Source organism: Lissotriton vulgaris, chromosome 2_2 (genome assembly GCF_964263255.1).
Source record: "Lissotriton vulgaris chromosome 2_2, aLisVul1.2, whole genome shotgun sequence".
Lineage (NCBI taxonomy): Eukaryota > Metazoa > Chordata > Amphibia > Caudata > Salamandridae > Lissotriton > Lissotriton vulgaris.
Genome location: NC_141688.1, coordinates 106,787,934 through 106,801,896, shown reverse-complemented (window position 1 = coordinate 106,801,896; position 13,963 = coordinate 106,787,934). Strand labels below are relative to the sequence as shown.

The window sequence follows — 13,963 nt, the reverse complement described above, 5'->3', positions numbered from 1 at the left end:
GTGGAAATGACTTTTTGAACTAGAAGGTCTGTGCGAGTACTCGTGCAAAATTGACCTCTCACCAGTGCAAAATTGTTTAGTCACCTGCGCTATGCATGGAATTCATGTCCCTGGCGCCCATCTGCACTTCACTACCATGTCAGCGAGGTGCATGAATCTAACCACGCATCTGCAGTTTCTTGTTTTATTCAGTCCTCAGTCCTAAATGTTTGCATTGTTTGTCTGCGTTGTGTCCTGAAGTCACTGAAAACAGATGGACTGGAGCTCCCCAGGGCTGCGGGGGCCCACGCAAATTAAATACACATTGCCCCCGGGACCTGGCTCACCCGGGGGCCTCATTAAAATGAAGCGCGGCAGCCAGCGCTTTATTTTTTATTTGTGGGATTCACGACCCCAACGCAAATTCTGCTGAAATTATTTTTAAAAAATTGCTTTTTTTGGCAATGGGGGTCCTTGTGGGACCCCTTGAGCAGGCCTAGGGGGTCAGGATGTTTCTACCCTGCCCCTTTTCTTCGTTTTTACCCTTTTTAAACTGTTTTCTTGTAACTCAGCCCCCGCTGGATGAATCACCCCGAAACTTTCAACACACAAACTGAACGTTCCAGCCCTGTTTTTTGGAAAATTTCACAAAGATTCATCAAACGGCACCAAAGATATTGGCAAATCAAAAGAATTATTTTCCTATGGAAACTAGGACCTAACTATAACTACCTACTGACGACCGCCAGTAGGTAATATAAATATCTATAGATATAGATATAGATATATATGCATGATCGTAAGTATCTTATAGACACTACGTCTGCATCAATACTGCCCATTATGTATTACCATGATTTTATTTAACTACGTGAAAAGGCATGCGCAAATTCAGCTCCACTTCTGCCGGGTCATCCCCAGGTCAACCAATTAGACCGATTAGCGGAAGAAAGTAGACAGCCAGCTCTAACTGCAGGGCAGGGCAACCGAGCTATCGATCAATCTGCTGGCAGCAGCCGAACAATGATGGTCATCTGTCAGAAAGCTAGAGATGGCGCCTCATTAACGCACCACTCACCTGCCCTGAGCAAATAAAGTATCTATCCTTCACCACCAAGTTGTTGCTTTCTCTAGTGTTAGATGGAATAATAGCAGTAAATCCATCTGCCTCCTCTGAAACCAGTACACACTTCTTCCCGCTCCTGCTGCGCATCACGTCTCATAGTTCAGAATAGCTAAGGTCTACCCAGAGTGTAAAACAAAAAAAAAGGGTGTGACGGGAGGGGGACAGGGGAAGCAGATCGACAGAACAGACAAACATTTCAGGCATGTCATTCTAAGGTAATGAGGCATGACCACAAAATATATCTGTGCAACATTTGATGGAGATGAACTGACACACCCGTCCACATAGGTCCTTTTGTGTGTCTGCACATGTCTATCCATCATCCCTTTCAGCAGAACACAGGAAGGGACTGCTGCAGTAGTGCACCTGTGTCTCTGGTCCTGTCAGTAACTTTCCATTCTAAGTCCTCTAGGCAGTGCTGCAGCTTGTCTCTGGTCCCAGTGGTAAATCCTCATTCTTAGTCCTCTAGGCAGTACTGCAGCTACGACTGGTGGCAGTGGTAATTCCTCATTCTTAGTCCTCTATAGGCAATGCTGCAGCTATGTCTCTGGTCACAGTGGTAATGCCTCATTCTTAGTCCCTTTACATTGCTGCTTCTCTGGTCCCATCGGTAACTCCTCCAATCTAAGTCCAATTGGCAATGCTGCAGCTGCAGCTGCTTCCCTTTTCTCAGTGGTAATTCCTCATTCTTAGTCCTCTGGGCAGTGCTGCAGCTGCGTCTCTGTTCATAGATCCACTACATTCCATACCAAAACACATAGGCATAAGACATTGTGGCTTACAGGGCCAATAGCTCTAACTCTAAAAAAAAATCGAGACCTATTGCATTGCAAATGCTTGTTCTTACATGTTTTTTGTGAACCCATAACTTCTGGTACGAAGTGCAAGTATTGTTCTTTCTATTTGCTATTGGTTGTATTTGAAAAGTCAATTAACAACAAAACAAAAAAACAGCCTATGTGGAAATGTCATCTTATAGACTGGGCAGTAACTTTAAGAGGCCAGTAGGTCTGGTATAGTGAGTTCTTAATCTACCGGCCTTCAAAAGTACTGATCTGTTAGATCTTTGTTTCTGGGTAAGCAACTCTTCTTCCTGACTGACTCCTGGATGTTAATCAATGTTCCCTGTGGTGCCTTACTTGTCCAAGTAGTGTATTTAATTTGTGCACCTGTTCATTTACTACTGCTAAGCACTTCAGAGCCACCTGCTCTGGACACTGAGGGAGCACGCGTGTGCTTCATTTAAAATGATCAGGTCATGATGGCATCTCATGTTGTGTCCTTTCTGTGTCATTTCACTCGTCATTCCCATGACCCGCCTCATGCATGTATGTTTCTGTTCATGTCTTTGTCTCCTAGTGGTGAAAGTGGTGCTGGGAAAACTGTGGCAGCTAAATATATCATGGGTTACATCTCAAAAATATCGGGCGGTGGCCCCAAAGTTCAGGTGAGTTGATGTTTTTCCAAGGGGGTGCGCTAGCAAGAGGGGGGAGGGGATGATATCACTTCAAAATCATCTGAGTGGACATTGGACAATCCCTTGGTTTAACACTCCATTCCCCAAATGACATATTTTTATGGGGACAGTGACAAAAATTGGTTCTTGAATTGACCATATTAGAATTTTATTTTTTTCTTTCTGTTCATGCTAAACCCAAGTCTGTTCAGTGCGTTTCAGTGGGGACTTATAGTCCAGCCCTATTCTGTTTTTGTCATGTTCTGTGTGTTTATATTGTATGTCTTAGTTTATATACAGAACATGGAATTCAAGTGGGATATGAAATTCCGGGGGTGATGAAGTGTGAATTAGCATCATATTGAGCTTAGGACAATACTGTTGTGATAGTATCTTTCTCTGATTTCATGCTTTCTGTTGCTCGGATCATTTTGCGACCGCAATGATCCTACAGTGCTTTAGGCAAATATGTTACACTTATTTATTTAGCATATGCCACAGGATCTATTGCGTTATTTCATAGATAAGTCACCCCCCTGGTATTCCCAATTTGCATTCTTGCCACTCAATTATGTAGTATGCTGTGCTTTATGCGCGCTCCCCGCCAACACCACAGATTATATTGCACAATATCCAATATATGCTCATGCTATGCCAACGCACATCTATTGATACTAAAGTCTGTCTTTCCTGTACCTGTTTTTATTTTATTTGAAACACATGTAATTGCCTACATTTTGTTGTGTGTAACTTTTGTGTCCGCTATCTCCTACGTAAAGCGCTCTTATGCTTTGGGGCCAAGTTTGCACTATATAAAACTCCATAAATATAGAAATAAATAAATGGTGCAAACTTCCTCTCTGAGCAACGACTAATGTTTTTTGGGGATTTAGACCAAAATATTGTAGGAAGAAAGACTCTTGAATTTCGAACCACTGCTGAGCTTCGTTTGTGATATTAAGATTTTGGATGACTCATATTTGACAACCGCTTTATAGGGAAAACAGTCTAGGTAATACTGATGGGAATCAAAGCTGAAATTAGCAGTTGAATTCACTTTGCTCCTTTTTAACTGGATTATGATCCCAAAGCCTTAAGTTGTTTTTTGATTATTTATCAACCAGTGAGAGCAATCTTGGGGGAATCCTTAGTGAGTGCTTATTTGTATAATGGATATAAATATACCCCTGAAATTCGCCAGCACTGGCCAGAAAAGCACACAATACCCACTATAACTCCTGCCACCATCCATTACACCATGATGTGTTTTTTTGATCACACTTTTGTTACTGTATCTTTGCCAAATTGGTGTTTTAAGCAAGGAGGGCGGTGTGAGTTGTGGCGTTGGTGTGTGCATTGCTCAGCATAACTGGCGAATTCCAGCAGCCAGAACCAAAACCCACTAACTGCGTTTCTTCATTGAATTTCATTGTTTTTCTTATAATTTACTTAATTTTGATTGTGGCTGAAACCTCTCCTCAGAGATGAGCCTGCATGAAAATAAGGAGACCAAAAGTAGTCTGAACATGCTAAGATCAGATGGTGTCAAAGTTATAAGTAAATCTAATCAAAAATGTTTTGCCCTCCCCCCCCCCCCCCATGCCTGCACTAAATGAAACTTGCTAAATATCTGCCTCATTTGAAGCAGATTCAACAGTGCTAACATTATAAGCAGCTGATAAATGTTATACCCACCACTTTTAAATGTGCACCTGCCCCATGATGGGTTTGCAGAAAACTCGACTCGCCAATAGAAAAACAATCCTTCCGTGCCTGTGCTGAATTTTGAGCACCTTTAGCACACTGTGCCAAAGTTACTAGAAAACTAACATTTCTCCCGCCTCCCCCCAACACCCTGCCATATTTCAGGCATATTCGTCAGGCAATGCCAAAGTTATTAGCAAATTAAGAAATAGAATTTTAACTGACAAATTGCGCAAAAGTATTAACCCATATATCTCATCGGGCAGCTTTTTATAAAGACACATATATCTAAAATTACTGACCGGATTTATACAAAATTAAAAAAAAGCGTGCTTTACGAGTAAAATTCTACTTTTATTCAAAGTATGGTGTAAATCATTCTGTAACTTTGCTCCGTTTTGTCAAAATTTCCTTTTGGAGGTAAAACTGGAAATGATACACTTTTTCACCCCCCTCCCCCCAGCCCACTTAACTTTTTCCCATGGACGTATATTCAAGGAACTTTGCATGCCGAAACTTAGCTGAGTTATTAGACAGGCAAATTTCGTGCTTATCCGTGCACTGGACCAATTAATAAGCAGATCAAAAAATGCACTTTCAATGGAAAGTATGGCTGAACCATAACTTCACATATATAGAAAACATATCCAAAAACATATTCCCACATTATAGTGTATTTGAAATATGGGTGTCCATCTTATATTTTTTCAAAAAATGTTTGATCATGTGCTTTTCTAGCTGGAGAGTAAAAATAATTGCTTTAACTATGTTTATGCACAGCAAGTCATCCAGATATATACAGGATATGGGGCCAGATGCATCAAGCATCCATTTTGCGATTCCTTATTAGCGAAAAATAAGGAATCGCTAATAAGGAATAGCAAAATGGAATGCATCAAGCAATCACAAAAAAAATAGCGATTCCTTAATTGCGACTCGCAAATTGCGAGTCGCAATTAATGAATACCTCCCCATTCATTCCTATGGGCCTAGAGGCCCATAGGAATGAATGGGAAGACAATCTCAATTTGCGAATCGCAATTAGCGATTCGCAAATTGAGATTGCGAGTTCAAGGGTGCAGGGGTGTCCAAAGGACACCCTGTTACACCCCTGAATGTGATCTGTGCACATATGTTGCGCACACACATGCCCTTAGGGCATGTGTGTGCGCAACATGAAACTTTGAAAAATGCACAAAAGTGCATTTTTCAAAGTTTTTGCAAATTACCATGAAGTTGTATTTCATGGTAATTTGCGTGCCCTATTAGCGAATTCCCTATTTTTGATACTTTCATGCATTGCATTTAAGGAATCTCAATTAGAGATTCCTTAAATACAAACATTCGCATTTTAGCGAATTCTCTATTTGCGATTTTTGCATTTGGAATGATGCATCCCAAATGCAAAAATTGCACTCGCAAAGGGCCAGATTCTGAGAATCTGGCCCTTTTGCGAGCGCATTTCGCTTGATGCATCTGGCCCATGGTCACACCTCACTATTCTTTAATCTTCTATTTACTGGGGAAAGATGTCCAACGATACTTGCTGCAACTAATTTTCCAATAGCGCTACAAAATATAAGCTTTACAGCCAGATTCATCACTGTCCCGTTTTGCGAGTCCTTAATAGCGATTATTAAGGAATCGCTATTAAGGACTTGCAAAACGGGATTCATGTAGGAATCGCAAAATAAATTGTGATTCCTACAGCTTCCTTATTTGCGATTAGCAAATTGCTAATCGCAAATAAGGAATAACTCCCCATTCATTCCTATGGGCCTAAAGGCTAATCGCAAATAAGGATGCGATTTCAAGGGTGCAGGGGTGTCCAAAGGACACCCTGTAGCACCCCTGAAATGTGAATTTTCACTGATGTTGTGCACACACATGTCCAAAGGACATGTGTGTGTGTAACATGCAACTTAGAAAAATGCATTTAAATGCATTTTTCTAAGTTTTCGCTATTTACCACGAGGTTTGACTTTGTGGTAAATAGCGGTCCTAAATTGCGAATTCGCAATTTTTAAATGTTTCATGAATAGCATTTAAGAAATCTCTAATAGAGATTCCTTAAATGCTAATCCTCGCAAATTTGCAAATTCTTTATTAGCGAATTTTGCATTTGGGATGATGAATCCCAAATGCAAAAATTGCACTCGCAAAGGGCCAGATTCTCAGATTCTGGCCATTTTGCGAGCGCATTTCGCTTGATGAATCTGGCTGCTAGTCCTTAAAAAGAAATTATGTTCTAATTTGTCCTTTACTCATTGAGATAGCCGATCAATCTAATGCTTTCAGACAACGGACAGTAATTATGAGCACTATATGAATGCAATAACTAAATATAATTATTGGAACACAAGAAGAGCTTCCACCTGCAACTCTCTACTTAAGTATGTGGCAATTCGATGATCCAAAAGTCTTATGAAGAGTGCCCTTGTTCAAGTGTCCTATTAAGGACAGCAGGAGCCCTTTCTGTACTAAGCACAGTTGACTCTGAAGAACTTGGAATATACTGCCTTCAAGGGAAGCAATCAACTGCCATAACTGTGAAATTGATGCTGTATGTGTCATGCACAACTTGTTGTGCAATTGTCATCTGCAGTGATACACCCCTACATCCGTAGGCGTGCAACATTTGAGGCTCAGTGCTGTTGACCAACAACAGATTTGCTCAGTAAGATTCATGACTAATCCAGGTATGGCATTATTTATCTTCTGCTCTACATACTTCTTTCAATGCTTCATTAGGAGTTTTATTAACCCGTAGTGACGCTTACGGCAGTGGCTGAGTAAAGAGTGCAGCCCATCTCTCTGACATATAATTGGGTTTTTTTCAATTCTCTTATTCTAGAAGGACTTTTGTCTGAATAATGCAATACGCTCCCATTCAGAACATTTCTGTTCTCTGGTGACTTGGAACTGGGTGCATTCATCTAAGTGTGTGCAGAGTTTGGTCTTGATTCTATATTTGAAGTGGGACTTTAATCGGGTCAGGCTAGTGTTTTTAGGTTTCACTGCATGGGGGTCAATTTCCTGGTAGTGCTTCCTCTGTGTTGCTTCTGTGCATCTGATGAAGTGATGTGGATGTTCTGGAGCTTAAGTTCCTGTTGCATAAATTTTGTGGTGCCTCTTTTTCGAAGTAGGCGACATCCTAACCCTTGAAGACCAGGTCTTAGCTGCATATCAAATTCAATGCTTTCCTTTCTTTCTCATTGAACCGGTAAAGGGATTTAAAGACTGATCAAAAACAGGCAGCTGTTAAGAGTGAGACAGAGCCAAGCCTATAAATATACAACAAGAGCGTTTAAATGTCAATGTTACTAAATCATTACTAAACCTAAATGAACCTAGCCAAAGAGTACCCTGGCATTGGTCACACCTCTGAATCTTACCACCCATCATTCTGGAGAATAACCGCCCTCCTCTGAGCTGCTGGGCAGCAAACAACACCTTGTCACAGCACTCAGACAGAACTTACACAGCCTGCAGCTCTCTTCCAGTACACCAGGCATTTCATGACTGTAAATAGTTGCTGTGTGTGCTTGAACTCTCATGGCCTTGGGTGGTCTCTAGAAGTGTGCGCTGGCAGTAAATAGAAAGGCTCCTGTTCACATTGCACAGTTCGCGTGCTCTGAAGAGTAGATCTTTCATCAGAGCCGGTGCCGTGACCGCAGACCCCGGTACCCTGCCTTATTCATGGAGAAGGCCCTCCACCTCAGCAGCTGATGGATTCATCATTCTTCTTTACAGGAAGGAGTTAGTATTTCAGAACTCTGATCAATCCAAATGTTTGCTTTTAGTTACAATTTCTGAACCAGTCATTCATCAGGATTGGTCATCATAACGATGAGTGATGCTCTTGGAAGAGGAGAGCTTGCAGCCGGAAGTGATTGTGAAACATTGTGAGCGATTCAGGAAGTAACATTTCCAGACACTCCTCTAGCAGGGACAGGCACTCTCATACCTCTCAACCTCTAGACTTAACAAGCATTTACAATGCAATGGTTTTGCCTTTGTTAAAGTTAGAGCTATTGGCATTGCTCTTGACACTCTGAAGCTCCACTCTGCACTCTGAAGCTCCACTCTGAAGCTCCACTCTGAAGCTCCACTCTGAAGCTCCACTCTGAAGCTCCACTCTGCACTCTGAAGCTCCACTCTGCACTCTGAAGCTCCACTCTGAATCTGCACTCTGAAGCTCCACTCTGCACTCTGAAGCTCCACTCTGAATCTGCACTCTGAAGCTCCACTCTGAATCTGCACTCTGAAGCTCCACTCTGAATCTGCACTCTGATGCTCCACTCTGAATCTGCACTCTGAAGCTCCACTCTGCACTCTGCAGCTCCACTCTGAATCTGCAGCTCCACTCTGCACTCTGCAGCTCCACTCTGAATCTGCAGCTCCACTCTGAATCTGCAGCTCCACTCTGAATCTGCACTCTGAAGCTCCACTCTGCACTCTGAAGCTCCACTCTGAAGCTCCACTCTGAAGCTCCACTCTGAAGCTCCACTCTGAAGCTCCACTCTGAATCTGCACTCTGAAGCTCCACTCTGAAGCTCCACTCTGAATCTGCACTCTGAAGCTCCACTCTGCACTCTGAAGCTCCACTCTGCACTCTGAAGCTCCACTCTGCACTCTGAAGCTCCACTCTGAAGCTCCACTCTGCACTCTGAAGCTCCACTCTGAATCTGCACTCTGAAGCTCCACTCTGAATCTGCACTCTGAAGCTCCACTCTGCACTCTGAAGCTCCACTCTGCACTCTGAAGCTCCACTCTGCACTCTGAAGCTCCACTCTGAAGCTCCACTCTGCACTCTGAAGCTCCACTCTGAATCTGCACTCTGAAGCTCCATCTGTCCAGGGCTTTCGGAGTCAAGGTGAGAATCACGATGCATCTGGAGTCGCTGCCCTCCCGCCCGCCCCTCCCCCCCGCCGATGGATTTATGGCCCACACTTTTATGGTGATCAGTGTGTGATTTATCAGTGCCCGCGAAAACAAACACGGCTTCCTGCAGGGAGGTCCCGCGCTATCAGTGGCTTTTGGAGAAAAAAAAATTAGTGTATGGTTTACAAAGAGAGAAGGGGAAGGGAGGGTTCGAGAGCGCAATGGTCGTTATTTTTCATCAAAAAGCTTATTTTTCATCTAAACACAACAACCCTTACGCCGAAAAGCGACCTTTAGTGAGGGTTCTATGCGGTATGACGTCATGGCTACTATGTACTTGGTAGGGTTGTCAAGCGTGGCTGTCGGCTCTCCATGTGGACGCTGGCCCGGCGTGCACGCGGGCGTGAGAGGCCATGCTGACGTGGTTATGCCATTATCGTGGAGATGGGTACGTGGCGGTGGGAGGCAGGCCGGGTTTAAGAGGCCTCTCTCTGCAGATCAAGTGCCGTTTGCGCCGTGAGATAAAAGCTCCCGTTTGCCATTAACGTACACATCGCTTTAAAGCAGCTCCGCCGGCCTCACTGCGTTAAGATGTTTACCACAGCTGCTTTAAGTGGCCCTGCGTCACGTGGCACGTTCGCTCAGGCCTCCCTTGTTGGGACTTCCGGCTGGCACGCGCATGGAACTGGCAACTCTTCGCATTCCCTAAAGGCCTCTTCCTGCAGCCCACTTTTCTTCCTCATGCCTCCAGAAACTTTCTTGAACAGAGATTTTATCCCTCCTGGTTAGGCCTATGCAGAGCCCGGACATGAAAATCACTTCCATTTTGATGAGAGGCCGAATGTGCAACTAATAGGTTGTGTAGAAACTCTGGATTGGAAATGAACCTTAAAGCGCTGCATTGATCTGAGTGAATCGATTTCACTGTTCTCGAGAAGCGCTGCCTCTGACATCGACTGGTTTAGAGGAGACCCAAACATATACAAGTTAAAAAGAAAGGGAAATGTGTGAACGAAACCAAGATGTTTCGCCTAAAACTCTACCTCGCAAAGGGCTGGCAAATGAAGCTCCCCTTGAACAGGCCTTCCGAACTCCTGCAATGCGCTGGTATCGTATACTGCTATCAGGAAAGGCCAGACTGACACACAGTCATTTTCTCGATGGGCTCTTCGGCATTCTTCCCCCGGGCTGCCGGGGGCGGGCACTTCCGGCCGGCCGCGCTAGGATTGGCCGGCCGGCCAGTCACGGGGCGGGAAACGGGGGAGGAGAGACGCAGAAGTGCCGGCAATGGCGGACCAGATTCGGGGGCGTTCCGGCTTTCGCCTGACGTCGCGTGACGTCGGCAAAAGCCAAAGAATGTCGAGAACGCCCCCGTGTCTGGTCCGGCATTGACGGACAGGCCCCTCATCCAATGGCTAGGCTCCATTTACGGAGCCAGCCAATGAATGACGAGGGCCGACCCAAAGCACACTACAGTTCTCATCAGGTTTTCGCCTGCGCGAAAAAGATGCGCAGAGCGCATCTTTTTGGCGAGGCAAAACCTAAAAAGGTCGGGTGAAGTCAGGCACTTAAGAGGGTCATTGGCATGGGAGCAGTTTACCCTGACTGTGCAAGTAAAGTAAATGTAAAAAAAATGTAAATTGATACTTGTATAGTGCACTACTCACCCGCAAGGGTCTCAAGGCGCTTGTACGAATACCGCTGTGGAACCCATCCTGGCTTTCCCTGTGAGGCGTCCACTCCTGGGCACCCCCAAGGTGGAGGCCAGGCATCCTTAGCGTTGTGGGGGCCGTTGTGGAGATTAAGCAAGCTATTGCCCAGAGTTGCAGAGTGGGACTCCATGATTGGAATAGGCACTGAGGCGAGGATTATCAGGTCTGTGGAATTTTTGAGCCCAAGACCTGCCGAGGCAGGGAATTGAACCCGGGAATTGAACCGGGCTAGACCTCTGCATCAGGGTCTGCCGCTTCAACCATTGAGCCACACTTCTCCACGAGTGTGAGCAGCAGGGACAGAGAGGGCTCCTCCATGGTGCCAGGAGCAGGACAAGAATCTATCACGCAAGAGCTAAGCCGCAGTGCATGTTTGGCCTGGATCCCTGCTCCCTCGCGGTTTACTCTCATGCTGCATGGACTAAACATGGGAAAGGGTCAAAGATGGAAGATCCCACACATCCTCTACGCCATTGCTTCTTAACCTTTCGACTTCTGTGAACCCCCACTTACTCATTACTGAAATCTGGGGACCTATTGGAATCCACTGATCCCCACTGAGTCCTTACTAGAATTCAGAGACCCGGCTTAAACGATTTCGATGATTTGAACTTCAAACCAATTGCACACAAGTACAGAAACAAGCATTCGAAAAACAAATACCCAAATAATGTCATATTTTATTTAATTCACAAATAAATATAAAAATAAAACCTAAATGTTCACTTTAATGAGAAAATTGGGGCATTTCTAATTTCAGTAGATGCCACCCAGCTCCATACTATATTCTGGTTGATGCATTTGCACTGCTCCCACAAATTAGTCTGAGAAAACCATCAGAATTTTTAGCCAGGAATTTCAACTTCTTTCACATTGACAGAACATTTAAATATTTTCAATTTTGCTTCTCTACATACAATTTAGCAATCTGTTAATATTATTTAATTTTGTGAGCCATATATTAGGAAACTGCAGTTCTACACAAACAAGGCCAGTTTTTGGTGCCTGTAACACACAAAAGGTGATGGAAGGAATATTTGCAATTTGTCTAACCACTGGCAATTGCTCAGGGTAGCATCCCAACCCATCGTTCCTTTACTCACTATGCCACCTCAGTTAGGACTCAGCCATATGCAAATCAGTCTTGACCCTATTCCTCATGAAAACAGTCCAGCCCGAAATGCAAAGCCGAGTCCGCCCTGAACAGGTACACAAGCAACCCATGACCTGTTTCACCCAAAGTATGGGCTCATCAGCCGGGTACAGCTTGATTCCTGTGACAGTGAGCATGAGAACCACCTCTGGCATACCCATACCACTTAGGGTGGTACATCAAACGCACAAAATGTGATGGGAGGAATGCTTGCAATTTGCCTAACCACTGGCAATCACTTGGGTTAGCATCCCAACCCATCGTTTCTTTGCTCACCCTGCCACCTCAGTTTGGACCCAGCCCTATGCAAATCAGTCTTGACCCTGCCTCTCATGGGAACAGTCCAGCCCAAACTGCCACGCCAGGTCCGCCCTGACCCAGAACACAAGCATCCCAGGACCGGTTTCACCTCAGTTTTTGATGCCACCTAGTGCCAGGTGGTCATTATTACTTGCAAGTGAATACACTCATTTAATCTTTTCTTACTCTACACGTAGTTTGTAGCTCCGGGCCTTGCAAGTGGAACTCAGTCTTTATGTGGGCAGGATCCCATTTTTGCAGGTGTTTAAACCGAATCGCGGGTGACACCAGCAAATTGCTAGTGAAATGACAGGCCTGCAACCTCTTTGAACAGTATATGTCATGGCCTCTGCAAGTCCAGGCACTGTTACCAAAGCAGGCATCATAGACGCCTCTGCATTCGCCGTCTGCCTACCGATAAGCCAGCTAATGCTCAGAGTCAGGGCAGTGAAACACACAATCCCCTCCTGTGTGTGATGTCTTTGTATCTTTAACTGGAGTAGGCCTCTCTTCTTGCTTCGTGCCCTGACCGCAGACCCCGCTAGCCTGCCATATTAATGGAGTTCCTATAGCCCTTCAGCGCAGCAGTTAATGGATTGATCATTCTTCTTTATGGGAGGGAGTTCAAATTTCAAAACTCTGATCAATAAAAGTGCATGCTTTTAGTTTAATTATCTTGAAACAGTCACTCATCAGGATCGATCGCCAAGGGGAGTGATGCTCACAGCCATCCGGCCTTGGCAGCGTGGAGCTTGCAGCCGGAAGTGATTATGTAGCACTGGGAGCTGACCAGGAAGTAATATTTCCAGACATTCGACAAGCAGGGAGGGTAAGCAAGAGCGGCTGTCTAGAACGTTTAGGTTTGGTTAGGATAGCAGCGGTTGAGGAGTTGAAACATTTTACACCATTGCCCTGCTGCGGGTTGCTGACTTTAAATTAACACTTTGTTGACCTCGGCTGTCTCCACTTGACAAGGACTACGAGCGGGACAAGCAACTGCACTACAAGTAAACTGAGAAGTAACTCACCTGAGGAAATTGAATCTAGCAAAAAGCACAAACAAGTAATCAGAAGATGGCCTCCAGGAGATGCTTCGGCTAAATTGCAGAGCTGTAGGATGAAAATGCAAGTACAGAATAAATATAAATATAGAATTTTGGCACAACAACTGCTGAGCAACGAAAACGTGAGCACAAGAACGCGCAAGCAAGCGATGTCAAAATATCAGCTGGTCCACACACAAGAACATCAGAAACAGGGCGCACGGAGACACAAGGCCCCAATAAGGCCGCCTAGTGCATGCGCAAAGGCGCAAGATGCTCCTTTTCTGAGTCCGATCAGGCTCCTATCAATATGCATATGGCAGACTCAGGCAAACAAACCAGATATTCAAAATAATAAAATGTTTAAAAGAGTGATTTTACCCTTGGAGAAATATTGTTTGTGAGGGATACATTTCCATTACTGCATGTCAGATGGAGGATAAAACAATAGACAGGTTTGCCACATGTCTAAGAAAATTGGTGACTTGCTGTGGTTTATGTGCGTTTAGCAACGACGAAGCCATAGGACTGCAAATAATAGGTACTTCTCAACTGACGTCAGGTTATTAAAAGAGAAAATGGATCTAACAACAAAATTCTATAGCT

General features: G+C 44.4%; 1 protein-coding gene across 2 annotated transcripts in view; it reads left to right on the top strand.

Annotated features, from left to right (window-relative positions):
• The window catches only part of MYO1E (myosin IE), a 635,008-nt gene that overhangs the window by 297,878 nt on the left and 323,167 nt on the right, over positions 1 to 13,963 (top strand). For both annotated transcript variants that reach the window (XM_086959387.1, XM_086959385.1), the window contains exon 5: positions 2,465 to 2,552. In XM_086959387.1, the coding sequence (XP_086815513.1) occupies positions 2,465 to 2,552 (88 nt within the window). The remainder of the gene's footprint in view (positions 1 to 2,464; positions 2,553 to 13,963) is intronic.